A 20,294-nucleotide genomic window follows, 5' to 3' on the forward strand; every position below is an offset into this window, starting at 1 on the left:
TTTTCACATGACTGTCACACACTTGCTGCTGCTATGGTAACCTGCAGAGGAAGGAGAGAAAGTGCTGGAGTGAGAGAGGGGTACATTGTCCTCACTTTAATCGCTGTGACATTTACACACACACACACACACATAACCATACATGGATTTTGCACTTTACCTATGCGACACTTGACTTTCTGCTCCTTATTTTTTGAGCTGAATGTATGTTTTTCACTCCACAAAAACACAAAGCCTGATTTTCGAAGGAACTCCAATGTAATGAAGAAGCTCAGGGAAAAAGACTGAGTGCTGTCAGCATCAAAAAGTTGATTTCAGATATATATTAATGTGATAGGGGCAGTGGCTGTCCTCAAAAAAAAAAAAAAAAATCTGCTAAATTGGAAACAATTTAATACTGAAATAAAATTCTAAACTATACATACATACTTTAAAAATAATCACTGATTGTAGCCTACAGCTTTTAGTAGAATTGGAAATAGCTTTTGCTGCATGCTGACAAAGGTCAAAAGTTTTAAATGTATGCAGAATGGCTGTGCAGATGGTGACAGACAGACAGGATATGATTAAAAAGTGCATCACTGCTGCAAATATGTGCACAAAGTGAGAAACAAGTAGTCATCAGCGACAGAGACAGTTAATGAAAAGGAAACTGCAGAAACCATCTCTCAGGTAATGAAATCTGTTTTAAGTGGAAAAAGACTGCAAAGAGAGAGAACTTATATCACAACTGAGGCCAAACTCACAAATACCCACTTCCCTTGAGAGGTGAAAAGGTTAGTCTGTGCCCTGTGGTTTTTTTTCTTTGGCATGCTACCCTCTGCTTCTTCTCATTTTTGACATTTCCTGTTCAGCCTGAAGTTGAAGCATCAGACGGCAGCTCTTTTTGCTTACAATGCTAGTAGTTGTTGCATTGACTGAATGTACTGGAAACCTGCAGCAGCAACAGTTTTTTTTTTTCCCCCCTCTGAAGCTGCAGCCTATCATTTTTCCTTCTTCTAAAAACTAACCTATGATTTGGAGCTCAGCTAACAGGAGGCCGCTGTCAACAGCAGAAACTGCAAGTCAGGGAGATTTTTGAGCCTCACATTTCCACTGCATCTCCGCAACAGTAAGCAAAGCACTCTCCCTGCTGGTCAACAATGGCACCACCAGACTGTGTTAATGGCGGCAAATGCTGTGAAATGGCATCTGGATAGCATCTAAGTATTTCTGGAAAATAAGTGTTTTAAAACAATTGCTCTGGCAGTGGCACCAACAGCCTGTGGTCCTTTCCACTGAAACTGTTTGTATTCTGAAACAAACAGCTTTTATCAATAACAGTATGCAGGCGTGCTCTTTGAGTCACTAAGTTTCCTACTCAGAATTGTTTCTTTTAATTAGTTTTTCCCCATTTTTTATTTTGAGTTTTTTTCCCTGGTAGTCTTTAGCATATTGTATATTACTCACACATTCATGGGAAACCTTTTTTAACGGGAAAAGGACTCATTTCTGTGTTAAAATAGTGAGTTCCCGTCATAGGCTACTGAAAAGCAAAAGTAGGTCATTTAAGTGGGGTTGTCCAAGAACAGGCTCATAATCACATTAACAGGTGGCAATTTGCAGTCCTGATTGTGTATTCTGCCTAGATGGTTAAATCCACAACTTTCAGCCCAACTTTCTAACATAAGCATCTTCATTTGTATTCCCAGTAGTGAAACACCAACAAACTTCTGTTCCACTCAAGATCCTCTAACAAATGATTTTATTCATAGATAGCAGACAGAACAGAAAAAGAGGTGTCCTTTCCAGCTGAGAGCAGGCAGCAGCCGCCTTTAACACCTGTGACTGTCAGCCTGTTACCAACTTTTAAATCAAATCTAGACTTGTGTAAACTTTATACAAAATAAAAAGGACCTGACCAGACATCAATTTTTTTTTTTTTTTGTCTGTTTACAGAAAGGTGCTGGTCCACACAGTCATGGTGCAAGAGAGCATAAAGGGAGCGTGAATACACACTGTTCATCAGGTTAGGGACTGTATGAAAGTTATTGGGGTGGGAAGAGGGGTTGAATCTTATGTTTCACTCTTTCAAAAAGCAAGGCCCTTCCCAGCATTATTAATATTTTGTTTAGGAACCTCCCTTTGTCCTTATCGTATCAGAATGGGCATCTTTATGACCCACTGTGCACACTAAACACATTATTTGCAACTATTTTTTACTTTTTTTTAAAAGGGAAGGCTGGAATATAAATTCTGGGTGAGAGACATTAAATGACCCACCCTCCTCTCTGAAAAAGTCAGACTCTAAAACTACGTCAACCTTCCCCTTTAATGACCACCTTTCCCTCCTAACAATTTTTGTACAGTCCCTTATACTGTCGCTGACATCCCATAATGGCAAAAAATAACCTGTTAAATCAGACACGGGTGAAATAGCATTTGCAAGGCTTCCATACAGTATTTTTTTAACAGTCTACTTAACTCTGTGTATGTTGTTGCTGAGCCTATTCAACTGAACTAGAATTAATGCCATGTTTTCCTATATTTGTAACTGTTGTACATGATGCATGTTGTCCAGGCCTGTCATCACTACTATGATTATCATGTTAAGGAACGGCAATACCCATATAATCTGCTCAGGATAAAAAAAAAGTTGTTTTTTTTTTTTTTGCTCTTTTCTGTATTATTAGGCAGTATACAAGATTTAATCAGTCGCTCCTGGTACAGTACAGTACAGCTTTGGATACTCACGAGACAGGAAATTTCTTTTTCTCGTCATTTTTCCTGCACACTTGCACACAAATTGCCTTCAAAAACATAATTGTTAATAATAAAACTATGTGTTATGACATCATTTATATTCAGATCACACATCCATGGACAGGCAAGAACAAAATGGGTGACCGTATGTCTGTAAAGTCTTATTAAGAGCAGGGATCCTGTTTTTAGTCGAAGGTGACAGCTTCTCTTTGTGTCTGCAGACTTTGCAGCTCATTTTCCACTTCAATACCTCCTTCCTCTTCTTCATCTCTTCTTCCTGTCTCAGAGCCACCAGAAGCGTACATAGACAATGAGCATGATGAAAAAGACGCCACCAGCTGCCAGCTTGGCATAGGTGGAGCGGGTATTGAGATACTTGGCGTCGCTCCTGTACTTCTTTGACAGGCTGGACAAGTTGCTGGCCTTAGAGTCGAGCGCTGCAGGGGAGGAGAAACCAGAGGACAGAGAATGAGAGTTCAGATCAAAACAGGAAAGAGGCGAGTGAAAAAGGAGGAGGGAGACACACAGAGTATCCAGCCTGAGAACAACACAGTGCATCAGTTTGACCCGAAGAGGGCCGAACAGGCCTGAGGTAACACGGACTCACCAGAGAGAGCCTCTCCTCTCTGCAGCACCTCCTCTATGTTAGCCACCATGATCCTCTGCACGTCCTGGAGCTCTGTGTTGATGCTGCCCAGATTCCGTCTCGCTCGACTGTCAATGTACGACTTCTTGGTTTTTTGGATGTAGGTGTCTGGATAAGGAAGAGATATCAAAAGGAAAAGCAGTTAAAGTTGAGTGTTTTCTCAAAATACTTTACTGCTTCATTACTTGTTCAGATGAGTCTTAGTTCCACAGTGCTGCTAGACTGTTGTATCTGCATGTTTACATGTTTGATGAATTATTTCCCCTCCCTGGTAAAATTAGGTGACATGATTAACTAAAGGTGAAGATCATTCATTCAATGTAGAGCAGTGTGTGAGTTTGTTCCAACTGATTTTCTATGGGACACAAGTGACATCACTTTTGCAAGGCATTGTGGGTGAGCAGCGATGTGAAACATTGAGCTCAAAGTGAAAATGTAAGCTTTAGGCAGTTGAGAGTAAAATTTCTCCAGAGGCTCTGTAGTGATTTGCCAAAAAAGTGATGCAGTGGTGGGCCAGAAGAGTTTTGCTAATGGCAACAAGCAAACAGTGGTGGAGGTGGTTGACTTGAGTTGTGTTGTGGGTAATGTAGGCCAAAGGTTTTGACAAGGAAGAAGAATGCACGGTATAAATGTTGTAGCCTCTAGTTCGGCTGCATCAGTCTGGATACTTTTTTAAAAAGTGTCCATTGTGAGGGCGACAGTGTTGTAAGAGCGCGATGCTAAATCGGTGAAGTACTCTTTGAAGCAGGTCAGGTTATGGGCCAGATATCATCACATTAGATACATTTTTTTTCCTCAGTGCCATTATAAAATGTTAGTTTCATTAAGACATTGACTGAGTTTTTGGTGCAATTTTTATGTTACTTTACATGAAAAGCATCTCAGTGAGATGCACACAGTGTGGTATTGCTATACATTTGGGAACAGATGACAGTTTAAGCATAAGAAGAGAAAAAGTCTGTTGGCTTTTTTTATTTTTTTATTTTTTATTTTTTTTTACCCTAACACCACATCATTGCAGCTATACTTATTATACAGCATGTTAATGACCAGCAATGCATTTGACACAAACAAGAAGCAGATAATTTGATCTATGATTAATAGGACTGCTGATGTCTGAACAGGTACTGAGTGACTAAAAATGCAACATGCTTAAATTTTTTTGCATAAAAACAGAAGTAACATTCAATTGTAGCTCTATTTTGTTCTTACCAAATTCAATGAAGGAGTAAGGCCGGGATACCGTGGGGACCTTCTTTCCATGTTGCTCGTGAAACTCTGCCTGCAGGTCTTCTAGGTAAGCAAAGGCCAGCTTCTTGGGAAAGCTGGCTTCACACAGCACAAGGTAGCACACTCCTTTCTCTATAAAATAGCTGCAGAAAGGACGGAGAGAACGATCAGAACTAAAACACGTAGTTGGTGGGGGCAACTGGTTAGAAACATGTCTTTTAGGTGAGTGAGTTTCTCACATTTGAGCTTCACTGTGACATAATTACTCCAAAACTATCTAGAAACCAGTGAAGGTTTCTAGATCCACCAAGTGGTGAGTTATTTAGATTTATGTTATTTAGGTTTATGTTGGTGCACAATTCCTCTTTGTCCACAAGTTCGTACTCACTGAAATGCCATGGAACCAGCCTCTAGAGTGCAGCGTGTGGGACTCTGATCATTGAGCTTCCTGAAGAGCTGCTTAGCTTGACTCTGATACTGCTGAAGATCCCGACCCAACTAAACAGGAAAAAAAAAAAACCAACAATGGTCACTACACATCTCCCTCACAGCTCACACAGAAAAAAATGGTTTAATCAGGGCAAGAAACTGACTTGTGTGTGCCACAATGGCAGGTGAGTTAACAAGAAACTTTGACTATTTACCCACCAGAAGAGGTATAAACTATATAAAATTTAGAGTGTGGTCACTGGTTTAGGTTTTTGACAAGACAGACAAAAACTCACTGTTTTCCTTGATGGTGTGAATTTCTTGCCCTGTATTGTGCTGAAAATAAACTCTAAATGTGAAAGACTACAGACAGACTCAGCAGTGTGATGCTACATCAGAGACTGGGGGCAACAAATAGCCACTTTGTGGTGAATTGTTTACAGTTAGGATGGTATCATTTCTCGGGTGCTGTCTCCTCAACCAAATGACAGATTCTTTACAGTAACACTGTAGCATCACAGAAACATGTATGAGGTGGAAGCACGGAGCAGAGAAACAACAAACCTTTTCACTTCCCTTTTGGAAAGCAAACAAGAGAATGAGGGAAATATGTTAGACTCCTGTTAAGTCATGCTCAAACATAATAAAACAACTTAACAAGTTACAAATGCCATCAATTTAACATTCTTTGCTTAAAAATATATAATAAACTTAAAAAAAAAAAAAAAAAAAAGTTCAGTAAGCATATGTTTCCAAGAGCTCGACCGATACTGGATTTCAGAGCTTTTACCAATAACAATAATGAAAGATTAAAAAATTATTTTAAGATATAGTATCTGAAGAATGCGCTTATCAAACATTTTTGATGACGCTCCCTTAAACGTGGATGACTGTGACTGAGACGTGCAGTGAGCAGGATGTTGATGTAGTGCTCTCTGGTGGAGAAATCGTGTAATGGCAACACCCTTTCCCAATCACCTTAAACAAATATCTTTATATGGGGATATTCCTTGTGACTCATCAGGTAACAAATACGCCAATACGCGACCTCTGTGGCGAGCTCAGATTGGCTGGTACACACAGCATCTTTACAGGCTCTGCTGAAGAAAACTAATGAGTCTGATCGGGTGTTAAAGACTTTATTCAGCAATCAAACGGGATCAATGATTTGCAGGCGTCTTTGTTTATGACACCATATATGCAGACACGCCCAATCGTGGATTAAAGATTGATTAGGTTTTCGGGAAACCTAAAGTAAACTGGGTTTTGGGTCAGTCAGCAGCTGCAGCAGGATGCCAAAGTTTCACTGCAGTTGTGCAACGCTTGAATGATTTGAAAGAGCATCTGAATGGGGTCAGGGTTGAAACACAGCGAGCCTGATCTCCGGTGAATGAGTCAGTTGCTTCAAGTATAGCCAAGTGTGGCTCTGTGTACAGCCAGGCAGGCCTTCACTTATCACCCAGTCATCCTGTGAGGTCGAATTGAGTTTCGCACAACAGCCCCTGGCCGAGTCCTTGAGTCCTCCAGGACCCACATCTGGAGGAAAAACGTCCTGTGGGTCCGGGGAGTCACAGCTGGCCAGCTGGTTAGGGTTAGCTAACGTGTCACTGTAGCATTTGCACACCTTAGATTTACAGCAGTGGCCTGAATTGACAAAAGCAAAACAGACAGCTAGCTACCACAGAGGCAAAATAGCTGAAATGTGAACCTGCTCGTCCTCCTGCATTGAAGCGGCCAGCGGCAGACCGTCCGCCAGCCGAGCGATCATCGTCAGCAGCACCATCTCTCTGCCGTCTGCCGGTGTTTCTCCGCCGCCCAGCAAATGTCACAGGCGACTGGTCCCAGTGTTTGACAAGCTGTGAACCGACAACAGCACAGGACTGACGCGCTGAGCTGGCCGGAAACGCTAGAGCTTTATGTGTCACAGCCAAATCATTCCGTCCTCTCGTTAAGCGGAAACAAGCGACCACAAGAAAAGTTCCGCATCGCGGGTTACGTGTGTGTATGTGAGTGTGTGTTTGTGTGTGAACATTGCTGTTCCTCTTTGTTGTAAAGAGTACAAAAAAGAGAGCAAAAAAAAAATATTTGTAATATTTTGTATCATCTTCACCACCCATTACAAGAATGAACTACCGCGCTTGCTTAATCAGACTAATTATTTAATAGCCTAATTAACAGCAATAATTGGACTCATGAGTTTTTTTTTAGTTTACCAGTTTATTAGATACACCTAATCAATCAATCCTGAATGAAAATGACAACTAAAAAAATGTAAATAAAATGTGCCTGCGTATTGTTACTGCAATAGACCCGCAATAAATCCTGTAGGTCCCTTTTACACAGGTGAGTAATGTTCTGTCCATGCCATTCATATCAATTAGTAGACTAAATGTTAAAAAGATCTCTTAATATAATGTTGAGTGTAAAGAGAAAAAATGTCCTTATTCTAAAATCATTTACAAAATGTTTTTAGGATAAGAACCTTAAAAATAAATTTGTCTCAATGAAATATTTGTTTGAATGCAGTGCTGTTTGCAGTCAACAGTGTGTGAGTAAACATTTTTGTGTTCTGCAAATATCTTTTTTCAATTATTTTATAGCAAATTTGCCCTGTGACTTCAAGGAAGTTCGGAAAATGGCCAAGGCCAAAGGCCAAGAAAATAAAATTTCACTTTTGTCAAATGTATTAAAGAATATCTAAAGTTTTGTAAACAATGTCCATCAAGAAGGCTTTATCTGAAAGTAATATGTCAATATAGTGACATATTCAATCTCTTGTAAAGCCTCGTGAATATTAAGCCAAGTTGTTTCCAGGTCACTCTGCTGGAATTGAGTCATTACATAAGTCAGCCTTCTCTCATCTTATAACACAGAATATTATCAGTGTCGTTCCACCTTTCCTGTCTTTTACACCACGGAGGAACCAAAGATCAAGACGTTCAGTGAGTTGACCTAATGCTTACGTATACTGTAGGTATCAATTGTAGACAGCAGTGGGCAGCATTGTTCACTTTAGAAAAGCCTCTGTGGGGCACAAATTCTTCAATACACTAAGAAAGTGATTCCTCCCCTTATTAAAAAAAAAAAAAAAAAAATGAAATATAGATAGTGTCCCAGCAACAATTTGAGTTAATCACGGTTCAGTTCTTTATTCTGAAATGATGACTCTTATATGGAAATGGAAAAGTGGCACTACAGAATTACTTGCAACATAAATGTGGGATATTTTAGACAATGCAACACTTTTTCATCTCATGAGAAGAAAGGTAAAGATAATAACAAATATTAAAATATATTTCAAAACAGCTTATTTTAAAAAAAGTCAGACTGAGCAAGGAACCCATTAACACATCAACACATTAACATGCAGCAGACTTTATTTACGGGTAAAAACGCCAGTGAGGATCCACTTGTAGGAATGTGCATGAGAGGTGAGGTTTGGAAAGTCTTCTCCTCCAAACTATGGTCAGACAAGTTATTAAGAGTTGCAGAGAGAAAGAGAGGACGTTCCAGCTCATGAAACTGTTCACAGGTTCACCAGTTCACCAGATCTTTGATGACCTCAGAGTCTAGTGACTTGTGGTGACAGAATGAGTCAGCAGGCATTTCCACAGGAAGTTACCAATGCATACCATGCAGGTTGATTTGTGTATTGATGGAACAACTAAGACTCTAGGAAAGCGCATTAAATCCTTAAAATAACCCTTCTGTGTTTAAATTGTCCCTCAATAAGAAGAACAGGACTTTCAGGATAGGAGACATGGAGCAATTGTGTCCTAAGATTACAGTTCCACACAGTGGTATAAGAAGAACTTGTAAATGGAACTTATGGGGACTGCAAGCCAAATGGTTGTAAACTACTGGTTTAATCTTTAACAATGGGTTGTAGTTTTATGTCACATTCTTTATTTAAAATCATAACCTGTGATGTAACTATATCTGTCAAATGAATATATTGGAATAAAAAGTACAAGATTTCCCTCTGAAATAAATATAAAGTAACATAAAATATACTCCAGTAAAGTACAAATACCTCAAACTCTTACCTAAGTACACCTCTTGATTTCCTGAGTAAAGTTTATACAATTTTGCAATTTTTTTTTCATCATCTTCTTTACATGTACTATGGTTTTATTTTTTCTTCTTGCTTCAACCGCCCTGTGTCCTCATGGGGATCATCAGTGCCATCCTATATATATCATATTTCCTCTCCATATAGGCCCCATCTGGTCCTCTACCACTGCAGCTGTGGGTCCATATGAGCTTGGCAGGGATTCAGGTTCAGTCACAATATACAGCCACTGAAACTCAACTGTAGACAATCAGGTGTTTCTCACTGCAAACGCCTGAAATATTTACATGTGGGAGATGGACTTGACACCATTACAAATACTAACATTTAAAGCAGTGGTCAGCATGACTGAGACAGTCTCAGGGTAAAAATAAACTTTACTGTTATGAATGCTTTGCATGCATGACTGAGCAGTAACACAGTTTAACAGGGATAAAAGGAATGGATATTTATACTTATCTTTATGCAGTTTCACTACCTTAGACCTTATAATCAACACAAAGTACAAGAATAGAGACCGCTTTCTTAGCTACCTAGGACACACACACACACACACTCCTCACAGAGTACTATTAAAGTAAAAATATATATAATTATAGAAATATTCAGAAACTCATTATGAAACATGACTTGAACAAGCTGAGGATGAGGATGAGTTAATAAAATGGAAGTGACACAATTACACAGCTGCTGAATCCATTGATGGTTGTCAGTGGGTGGCATTGACATTACCGTCATGTGTAAATGCACTGCTCTGTTGTGGGGAGCAGAACAGTGGCTGAATTTAACGTGCTTTAGCCAAAACTGCTCTATATGATTAGAGGTTAATTTGGAACAATAGCAGCCGCATCAAAGGACTAGAATTGAAAGAAGGGTTTTTAAAAGTGAGGGGTGATTTCGGGGCGCAACAGAACTTTCACACAAACCACAATTTAACCATTTTTTTAGTTTGAGCAAACAAACCATTGATGATGTTTCATTTTTTAACAGGTACAATCTGAAGGAAATATACCATCTCTTGTAGTTCCACAAATGCCAACAGGTCTCACAAATGCTCTCAGAGGCCTCTTTTGCATCCAGAACTTAAATCCCTCTCTTCAAAAGAAAAAGACCACCACTGCGTGTTTGTGCAGGTCTTGGAGATAATCTGGGCTGGTTATTGGAAATTTTCTCATGGACAAAGCATAAGAATGAGACATGAACCAAGAAACTGATCACAGCATTTATTAGTAGGAAATTTGTGATTACTTGTTATAATGCAAAACAAAGATTCTTCACGACACAACACATTTCCCTTTTTATGCCATTCAAAGAGTACACAAGTATACGAGTTTACAAGTATTTTATGCTCTCTTGTATCTATTTGTATGTTTAATTAGCCTCTTTTGGAGTGTCAGACAATTCATTCATGATACAGTATTTATTTTGTATTCATGTTCCTTCAGTCTTCATTATCCTTCCTTTTACTTACAAAATAAGGCTTTGAGTGCTCAAATTCCCAAAATGAGGCCAGTCATGGTCTTACACAGTACAAGATAATAGCAATAACACTGCTGAGTTGTGACAGACCCCTGTTCCCTGAATGTAGCAAAAGTGCTGCATTCCCTGGGCAATGGAAATTAGTTATTGTTAGTGTTGACATTTGGTAACATATGAGTATTTTCCCAATCAAAGGGAAATACATTGAAAAATGTCAATAGATAATGCCTATACAAAAATATTGTAACATATTCAACAAAGAAAATATACCCCTGTGAACCCCTATGAATTTTTTTATTGAAACAGTAGAGTGCACTGCTAAGGACATGTAAAAGCGAAAAAAGTTAAATTGCTGTAAGAGCTAAAAAGCTTAAATGTGTAAAAGCTAAAAATGTTAAACTGCTGTATAGCTCAAGGATAATTTTGGATTGGTTTCACAGAAATGCCTAACCCCTCTGACTGTACATCTGGAATGACTTGCACAAGGCCACTTAAATTTACAGTTTAGTTGGAAAAATGAGAGACGACTATTATTCCCATCCTATTAATGGTAAGGTTTGTTGCACAGTGTGAATGCCTGATTCAAAATTGCTGATTTTGTACGATAAATGGATTTAGGTGAGGTCTAAATGGTAAGGTTATTGATTATTGATTTTAAGGGTTAAACTGTCAAACAGTGTTAAAGAGTGTGACCAAATCAGCTTTCAGGAAAAATCCTGCGAAATTCCTCTGCAATCTTCTCAGCGTCACTTGGAGAGCATGGCATCACAGGAAGTCGAGGGGGCCCCAGCTGCAAGCCTGATAAAACAATCATCAGCTGCTTGTTCACTCCCAGATCAAAGTCTGTAAATACCAAGAAAGTAGATTCAGAGGTAGAGAAACACTGCTCTAGTACCAAACCAATTATTTATATTATATAATCTGGTAAAAAAACAAAACAAAACACACAAACAAAAAATACAACACATTATAACACAACCACCACTCACTGAAGTTCTTGGCATAACGGAGAAACTCTTGCATCTTGAACTGCTCATGTAAATGAGAAAAAGATGTCAGTTACCAAAACTGATGCAAAATCTCAAAAGAGAGGGTTGGGAACAACAACAGGTTGATGGACCGTACCTGTGTTTCTCTGGCTTTGTTTAAGCTGCCGTTCCCAAATTCTGATAGCAGGTTGTTCATAATACGTCCCATGTAGTTATATGTGCTGTGGGCAGAGATATTAATAAAAATGTCCTTGTGAATAACTGTTTAGCCCAGATGCACAGCATGAACGGAAACAAAGCATTTTACATATGCAAGCTCACACACAGACCTGCCAACGGCCCCACTGGCTCCCATAGCCAGAGCTGCTAACAGTTGCTATGGAAAAATGAAATATAAACAGTTTGAGGCCGGCTCTTGGTTAGAGTCACACAAAGTCATCGCACAATATCAACAACTATAGCTCAAAACAGGTGAAGAAGGAGAGAAGGCTGACCTCGTCCACGCCGTAGAGGACTGATTTATCCTGACTTTGGCTAACACACAGGCCAAAGTCCATCAGGTCAGTGCTGGAGAACTTCACTCCGCTGTAGGAGGGAATGCTGTGCTTAATACCCTCCAACACATCTATCGCCAGCACTGAGGAAAAAAAGACCATGACACATTCAGTATGCCATCAGTAAAGACATTTAACAAGCTTCTCACCATGGTTGCCAAATGCAAAATCAGTCATCAATAGCACTAACCATCAACACCAGTGAACGCTGGAAGATGATAATAATAGAAGGGCACTCCTGGAGCAGCTTTACTCACTTCCTTGAGGTACATTGTCAATGCATCTGAAGGAGGGTGAGAAGGAAAATTGACATTATACAAACAGTGTGTTTTCTTTTGGTTTTACTGTCCAACTAAGTCTGACAAGTTCAAAAATGTTTTGGTATGAAATGGTAGGACTGCTTCCTGAACTCAAATTCAGTTTGTCTGAGGTGCACCTGTGGCTCAGGAGGTAGAGCAGGTCATCCACTAAGCAGAAGGTCAGTGGTTTGATCCCCAGCTCCTCCAGTCTGCGTGTCTGCAGTAGTATGTTGGATCTCTCTTTTTTTATTCATTTATTTTTTTTACATTTAACCCTGTGTATATTTTTCCACTTCTTTAAATATGTGTTAATTATTTCAGTTATATTCAGAAAGTGAATGTATTTCTGTGGGTATTTCTGAATTGATATACTGGTTTACCAGAGCTCTTTACAGGCTCTTTAAAGGCAACTGGACGTGCAGATCGGCCAGGTGTCACGAAAGTTGATGCTATACACTGATGATATTTTACTGTTTGTACCAAACCGATCACTCTATGCCTGCACCTTTAGATCAAGTAGAGCCTCTCCTGGGTTTTAGGATTCAAAATAAATTTGATGAAATCAGAGGCCCAATATACAGTGGCCCTGAGATCTCAACGCACTGCAACTTAAGAAAACACATGCAAATAGACAAAACACAAACAAAACAGAAAACATCTTAAATTTGAAAACACATATACTGCAAATACTAACAACACAGCCAAATACACAAATGCGCTGCAAATACACACAACACAATGGAGGTTTTTCCAGGGGACACAAAAAAATGAAAAAGTTTTCTATTACACTGAATGTGGTTTTGTGCTGGGAGCGGGTAGTGGCAGTCCTGGTAAAATTTACATTTACATTTACATTTACTCATTTGGCTGGCACTTTTATCCAAAGTGACTTACGATTGAGGGACATCACTAAAGCTTTAGTGCAGTAATATAATGATATAATAATAATAATGGTTGTTTGCCAAAACCTTCAGCCATCATTGTGCTTACAAGATAAGAGGTGAGAACACGCCTGAGCAGTGCTACGTCTTCATCCACTCATGCTGAACTGAAAGCAGACTGGAATTCCTGTTTATTTACAGACACAGAGGATGGTAAACCGACTAGACCTGCACCACGCCAAATGGTGGAAGATTATTTACAATTGATGTTGACATTTAAGTCTGTAAACAGTATGTAACTCAACTTGTCTACTTTCAAAATTCTTTTCATTGTTTTATTTGATTTGTTTGGATGTTTTATTTGATTTGTGTGGATGTTTTATATTTGACACATGTGAAGAACTTTGTTACTTGTATTGAAAAGTGCTATACAAATAAAGTATTATAAAACATTACATACATATCAATGACGTTTGTTTTATTTTTCCTCTCACTGTTGGTGAATATCTTTTCCTGAGTTTATGTACGGTTTTCTGTCGCTCCTTGTGGCACACCCTTTCAACATGCCTGACCTTTCATCTGAAAACATGAGCATTTTTCCATTTCCCCGCATCATATACCTGCATTCCTGGGCTTGAAGAAAGAGGGGGAAATGACTGCGATTCCATCAACCCCGAGCTGTGCTGCATGGCGAGCCTGGAGGGAAGATTAACATAGTGTGAAAGAACAATGGAACCGACTGCTATAGCAGATACCTTAAACTTGGTACAATACACACACACAGACACACACACTCACACACATACACACTGTACATTGTAATCTTAAGATGAGTTCTCATTGTGGAAAAAAGATCTACCAAAAACACTTCAATAAACTCTGGTTATGTATTTAACCCTTTTTGTTGTTTTCTGTTTTTCCTCATTCAAGCTGACAACTGCCTTAAAGGAATATTTAAACTTTTGGAGTTTAACATAGGAAATATGCTTATTGTCTTTCTGGAACTCTCATAACTGTTAGCAGACAGTTAGCTTAGTGTAGCATAAAGACTGAAAGTGGTATTTAGAAGAATCTGCAGCCTGTCTCTGTCTCTAGTAAAATTGTGTGGGAGCAGGATCTGGGGGTGGAGTTGACGGAGGGGACCTAGGAGACTGTGCTGGGGCTACACCTCCTCAATATGTGCCAGACACAATTTTACACAGTGTAAGATTCTACATCACATGTATTATGCTAACACGACATTTGCAATGATACTTCCTGGTGCAAGTGATGCATGTCGCCATTGTAGATAATCACCTGCCGACCTGCTCCACGTGTTCTGGACTTGTCCTCGCCTGATTGAATTGTGGTCAGACATTTAAACATTTTCCAGGGATATATATGGATGTTCCACCTGACCCAATTGCGGCTCTTTTTGGGGTTCACCCCAGAACTAACACACTCTTCTGTATCTTAACTGAATTTTCAGTTTTAACTCTCTCTTAGCTAGATACCTCATACTTCTTAAATGTCCCCACCTACCCATAACAGGTGGTTCAAGGATGTATTATATTGCATTAAGCTATAGAAGATTAGATTTTCCCTGATAGGTTCACTGAGGAACTTAGAAAGACCATCCAGACCTTTTCTGGATGTTAATATAGAGACTTTAACAATTGTTCCAAAGGATAGGGATAACTAAAGCCACAGATAGATGTCAGATAGATCCTACTGATACCGTAACAGGATGACCTGGGGGATTAAGCAGAGGTGTATGCCTTATCTTTCCAAAACTTGATGTTCACATATGGCCCTGTAGCTTAATGACATTAGTACCTGCCTTTAATTGAGACTCAGTATTTCGTGGTGACCAGGGCTCAGGTCCTGCCAGCGGCAAAACAGACTTACCTGCTGCCTAATTCAGCTTTTGCCTGATGGTGTTGGCTCTCCCTATTATGTGTTGGATCTGACTATGCCATCTGTGCGACATGTGACATACAGGGATCTTACATGCTGCTACTTTCAGTTCCATTTTTTTTTGTTTTTGAACTCTGAACTTCATTACCTATTTTGCATTTGATGGTCTCTCAATGATTAAGCTTCCTTTTGTTTACCTTTGCTTTTGGTTGCATGTTTTACATTATGCAAAACTTATCACAAGTGTTCATGACAACACGGCATACCTTTTTCAGGAAAATTATATGAAGCCTATGTTGATGCGGTATGAAGAAATATTTATCATTAACAGCTGAACTGATTTTGGTATGAGTTGATTAAATGTGAAGGTACCCTGTGGGGTTTTGGACCAGCAGTGGTGCTATGGAGACGTGTGTCCTGAGTTTGTCTGTATGGGTATAAAACATACTCAACTGCTCTGCGTGGGCATGTCTCACTACTAAAGTTACGGATGAAAACTTTAAGTGACTTCTACAGACAGAAGCAATATCCTTCAGTTCCTGAGTATTATGTAGTAACTCATGACTGTGTAATTGACAGTTATTACATAATAACGAGACTTATACAAGCCACAACTTGTATATGGGTTATGGCATAAAATGAATAACAGAAGCAGTCACACACAACTTTATGGTAGATGTTTCTAACATAAATAAAGTACGCCGGTGTGAGATACTGCATATCAGACTAGGGCTGTGACGATATCAGATTTTCACAACATAATTATTTTGGCCAAAAGAATTCACAATAATCACGATATTAATGTGGTATCAATAGAAAATTTTAAATAAAATAAAAATAATACTATTGGTCAAATTCATCTTCAACTTTGTTGAGTGTGTGTTTTGTCTCTTTTTTTGGCAAATATATTTCACTCAAATGTAAAACATGTTCTTCTAAAAAAAAAAAAAAAAATACATTAAGTGTGATGAAAACAAGACTCGTCAAAGCCTCATTTTTGGCTGGACTGCATATGATCAATGTGCAAAATGTAGTTGAAAACTGTTGTGGAACTACTTTAAACGACTGACATTATTGTGTTGTATTTGCAAAAACTGTGTTTCAATCTGGAGGGTTAATTCTTAATGCTGGTTAAGGTGAAGTTAAGCCTGAAAATGAACCCAACTCGGACCAGGATAGTCTGGAGGGATATGTTTCCATGGTAACCCAGGATAGCCTTCTAAAAATCTGCTATATGAAACAGGATTTCCTGAAAATAAGCCTGATTTATTTAAAAATAACCATGCTTTAAATCTAGTAATCTTGCTTCATGAAATTCACCCTCTGGTTTTGTTGTGAGTCATTGGTTTTATTTCATGTTCACATCATTAGTAACGATACAGGATACAATGACTCACCAGGTCTTGGGAATCTTTCAGACTCATGCAACCGACATGCACAATCACCTGATCCATTCTGTAGAGACATGCACACACATAAAGGCGAAAGAAACTTCACAAACTTTCAACTTTTCCTCTTCTTCTTTTAAATTCGGCATATTAGCAAATCTTCGGGCAAGAAGGATGTGTGATGACTTACTTTCCCTTGGCTTCCTTGCACCATGTCTCTACCAGCTTCTTCCTCTCTTCAACAGTGAGAGACATGCTCTCTCCGGTGGTGCCATTCACTGTAAGCAAATAAAGTCTTCGAATTTTGATATCACAAAAGCAGATCTTAAAGGAAAGTGAGGAACACAAGCTAACCTGAATTTAGCTCAGCACAAAGAATCACCAGCAGCAAACTAAAAAATCACACATTACAGTTTACAGCATTACAGCAGAGTATGCCATGTGCCTCATCGTGTTTTACATGTCAAATGATTAGCACACAAGATCACATAGATCTTACAGTAGTGACGAAATAAAGTGTTAAGAAGAGGAGAAGCTTTGCACAAACTAAGATGAGTTGTTAAATGAACAGTGTGAAATAAACAGTAATCAGAGTCATGTCTGACACACAGGAAACACTGATTAGCCCTAATCAGTGTAGTCTTCATTTTGTCTAACCTTTCTCTGTGTTTCTTTATCAAGGACAGTTGTTAACGGAGAATAGATTGATACCAACTGGAGCCTGAGACAAAACAATATATTCCTGTTTGTCCTGAAAAGGTCAGATAAAGCTGTGTTAACCAGTTAACTATGAGTACGGATCACAAGTGTCCACGACAACACGGCATACCAAAGTTTTTTCCTTTTTCAGGAAAATTATATGAAGCCTATGTTGATGCGGTATGAAGACATATTTATCATTAACAGCTGAACTGATTTTGGTATTAGTTGATTAAATGTGAAGGTACCCTGTGGGGTTTTGGACCAGCAGTGGTGCTATGGAGACGTGTGTCCTGAGTTTGTCTGTATGGGTATACAACATACTCAACTGCTCTGCGTGGGCATGTCTCACTACTAAAGTTACGGATGAAAACTTTAAGTGACTTCTACAGACAGAAGCAATATCCTTCAGTTCCTGAGTATTATGTAGTAACTCATGACTGTGTAATTGACAGTTATTACATAATAACGAGACTTATACAAGCCACAACTTGTATATGGGTTATGGCATAAAATGAATAACAGAAGCAGTCACACACAACTTTATGGTAGATGTTTCTAACATAAATAAAGTACGCCGGTGTGAGATACTGCATATCAGACTAGGGCTGTGACGATATCAGATTTTCACAACATAATTATTTTGGCCAAAAGAATTCACAATAATCACGATATTAATGTGGTATCAATAGAAAATTTTAAATAAAATAAAAATAATACTATTGGTCAAATTCATCTTCAACTTTGTTTATTGTGTGTTTTGTCTCTTTTTTTTGGCAAATAAATTTCACTCAAATGTGCGTGTAGGGAAGAGGAGAGAGAGTCTGGAACCATGACTCTACTAAAGCGAACAAAAAGAACAATTAGATTGAACGGGCAGTGAAAAGGCACCCACATCAACTGATAAACAAAAGACCCACAAGGCAAACAAGCTACTAACAGTAAAAGCACTGCATTTAACGAATGCAGGAGATCACATAACACGATATTACTATTTCAATATATCAATATCTTTTGCATTTTTTAAACATCACAGTTGCTGCGACACCCCTATATCAGATATATCACCCTGCAGAATCAACATTGTCTCTTTCTTCTCTTAGGCATAATAATAACGAGACTTATACAAGCCACAACTTGTATATGGGTTATGGCATAAAATGAATAACAGAAGCAGTCACACACAACTTTATGGTAGACGTTTCTAACATAAATAAAGTACGCCGGTGTGAGATACTGCATATCAGACTAGGGCTGTGACGATATCAGATTTTTTTTTTCCAAGTGTAGAATTACTTGTAGTGTATTTGTATTCCAAAAGTATAAAAGTAATTAACTGACTGATAACCTTTTTATTTATTTTTTTTATACCACAAACAAGGGTCAACACAGAAAATGTACATCCTGATGAAACGTGCAAATATCAGTGATTCAGATGGGAACACAGTCAATGACAAATAGGAAGAATCCACTTGTAAACTTACCAAATATGTTTTTTACACCTTGTTTCTCTTTCAAGTAGTCAACATAATCTCCAATCACTGATAGGTCGATGTCCCTGTTGTGGGGAAAATGTAGAAAATATAGGCCCACACATAAGGGAAAAAGAATACCAAACATGCTATAATACTCCAGGTCTACCCGGGTTTATGATGACCACAATTTTCAGATACATCCACACTCACTCCCCACTTTTAACTTTTCCAGGGGAATTGAATGTGTACACTCACCCATCAAACATATCATTCAGTGCTGGGTTCATGGATAAACACACAAAGGAAAGTGGTTTCTTAAGGCTTACCCTTCTTTGGTGAATGGAGTGAATGTAGCTGCAACAAGTCCTGTCAGCTTCTCATGAGTGGGAGCCATAGCTGATATAACGGTCTGATGAAAGCTAAAAACAGATAAACCAGACATGTTTGGAACAAAGGAAAGAAAGAAAAAAAAGAAAAACCTGTTAGTTCAGTTGACTACATAATGCATCATGGACCAACAGTATTCATGCCATGCAATCAATTAAGACATACACATAGGTTACAGGAGAAGAAATAAAAATGTACCGTAGGAAACGATTAAAGGGATCCAGATGTCACACATGTAAGACTGCTTCTCCCTCTGAGCGCTGAGGACATCTGCTTCATGTCTGTGGAAGTAGCAACCTGTTTCTCAACATACTTGTCAGGGATTTGTTGATATGTCCGTCATGTGAAACCAGCGGAGCGTCAAGTGACTTTGCGAAGCATCACGGGAAATGTAGTTGTAGTGGAAAAACAGTGTAAATAAACCTGCAGTCCCCCTCGTTAGAAATTAGGAAGTATCCGCTTCACCTTCACACACGCACACAGTGTTTCCAATAGGCTTTTTTTTGTATTTAGAGGTTTAAATTGAGTTTTCTTTCGTTTAAAACACATTAACTCCGCATTCACTTGTTGTCGGGATATTTTGATTGTAAAGGCTGGGAAGCTCGTACAAACAGCATGGTACACACGGGAAATTGAGATCTAATGGAGCTCTACGTGTTAAAACCATCACAATACCCAAGGGGCTCAAATTTGCCTTGATGTGTGCAGAGGCTATGTCAAACAAGCTACTAATGGTAAAAGCACTGCATTTAGCGGAGGAGTCCAGTCGAATAACTACAATTGTCACGACGCTCTTTCATTATTTCAACAACAACATGCACTAAAGGGCGTGATTATTAAAGATTACACTTCGCTGTCTCTTACCAACGCCAGCAACTGGGTTAGGTAGAGGGGCTGAGAGACATTTTTTCGAGCAGCACGGAAAGGCAGCACCTGTAAGATGGAGATAGATGTGTGGTGTGGTTTTTCCCCCCGAGCTGACGCTTTCAGGTAACTCTTCCGCCTCATGTAGCCGTAATACAACCGTGGTAATCCGTGGCACTCTCTTCAAAAGGCCGTTAAACTATTGGTTATTCTTGGGGTTAGGTTATATATGCATGTCAGTGGGGTTTCGGTCATGATTGGAGA

At 38.9% G+C, this 20,294-nt stretch overlaps 2 protein-coding genes across 2 annotated transcripts; both read right to left on the reverse strand.

Moving 5' to 3' along the window:
- Positions 1-1,727: 1,727 nt before the first annotated feature.
- On the reverse strand, positions 1,728-6,967 carry sec22bb (SEC22 homolog B, vesicle trafficking protein b). Its single transcript, XM_071487568.1, has 5 exons — positions 6,756-6,967; positions 5,007-5,116; positions 4,601-4,761; positions 3,350-3,496; positions 1,728-3,179 (listed from the first exon to the last, which is right to left on the reverse strand). Exons 1-5 carry the CDS (start codon positions 6,828-6,830, stop codon positions 3,025-3,027), a joined length of 648 nt encoding a protein of 215 aa, XP_071343669.1. The 5' UTR covers positions 6,831-6,967; the 3' UTR covers positions 1,728-3,024.
- A 3,360-nt stretch (positions 6,968-10,327) lies between these two features.
- On the reverse strand, positions 10,328-20,167 carry npl (N-acetylneuraminate pyruvate lyase (dihydrodipicolinate synthase)). The gene is made up of 13 exons (XM_071487588.1): positions 20,031-20,167; positions 19,365-19,447; positions 19,106-19,198; positions 18,789-18,862; positions 16,796-16,883; positions 16,615-16,672; positions 13,942-14,017; positions 12,332-12,424; positions 12,082-12,224; positions 11,917-11,963; positions 11,724-11,808; positions 11,588-11,627; positions 10,328-11,441 (listed from the first exon to the last, which is right to left on the reverse strand). The coding sequence occupies exons 3-13, from the start codon at positions 19,171-19,173 to the stop codon at positions 11,296-11,298; spliced, it is 918 nt and encodes a 305-aa protein (XP_071343689.1). The 5' UTR covers positions 19,174-19,198; positions 19,365-19,447; positions 20,031-20,167; the 3' UTR covers positions 10,328-11,295.
- Positions 20,168-20,294: the final 127 nt, after the last annotated feature.

This window comes from Trachinotus anak, unplaced genomic scaffold, assembly GCF_046630095.1.
Source record: "Trachinotus anak isolate AG129_WGS33_773 ecotype Australia unplaced genomic scaffold, CSIRO_AGI_Tana_v1 ptg000010l, whole genome shotgun sequence".
NCBI lineage: Eukaryota > Metazoa > Chordata > Actinopteri > Carangiformes > Carangidae > Trachinotus > Trachinotus anak.

Coding starts and splice junctions, on each gene's coding strand:
- sec22bb (XM_071487568.1), bottom strand. CDS start 6,830: ATGGTGCTGCTGACGATGATCGCTCGGCTGGCGGACGGTCTGCCGCTG. Junction 3,497..4,600: donor TTACTCCTTCATTGAATTTG/GTAAGAACAAAA, acceptor TTCCTTATCCAG/ACACCTACATCCAAAAAACC. Junction 3,180..3,349: donor GAGAGGAGAGGCTCTCTCTG/GTGAGTCCGTGT, acceptor CCTCCCCTGCAG/CGCTCGACTCTAAGGCCAGC.
- npl (XM_071487588.1), bottom strand. CDS start 19,173: ATGGCTCCCACTCATGAGAAGCTGACAGGACTTGTTGCAGCTACATTC. Junction 11,964..12,081: donor TCCTCTACGGCGTGGACGAG/GTCAGCCTTCTC, acceptor ATTTTTCCATAG/CAACTGTTAGCAGCTCTGGC. Junction 11,442..11,587: donor CCGTTATGCCAAGAACTTCA/GTGAGTGGTGGT, acceptor TGGTATTTACAG/ACTTTGATCTGGGAGTGAAC.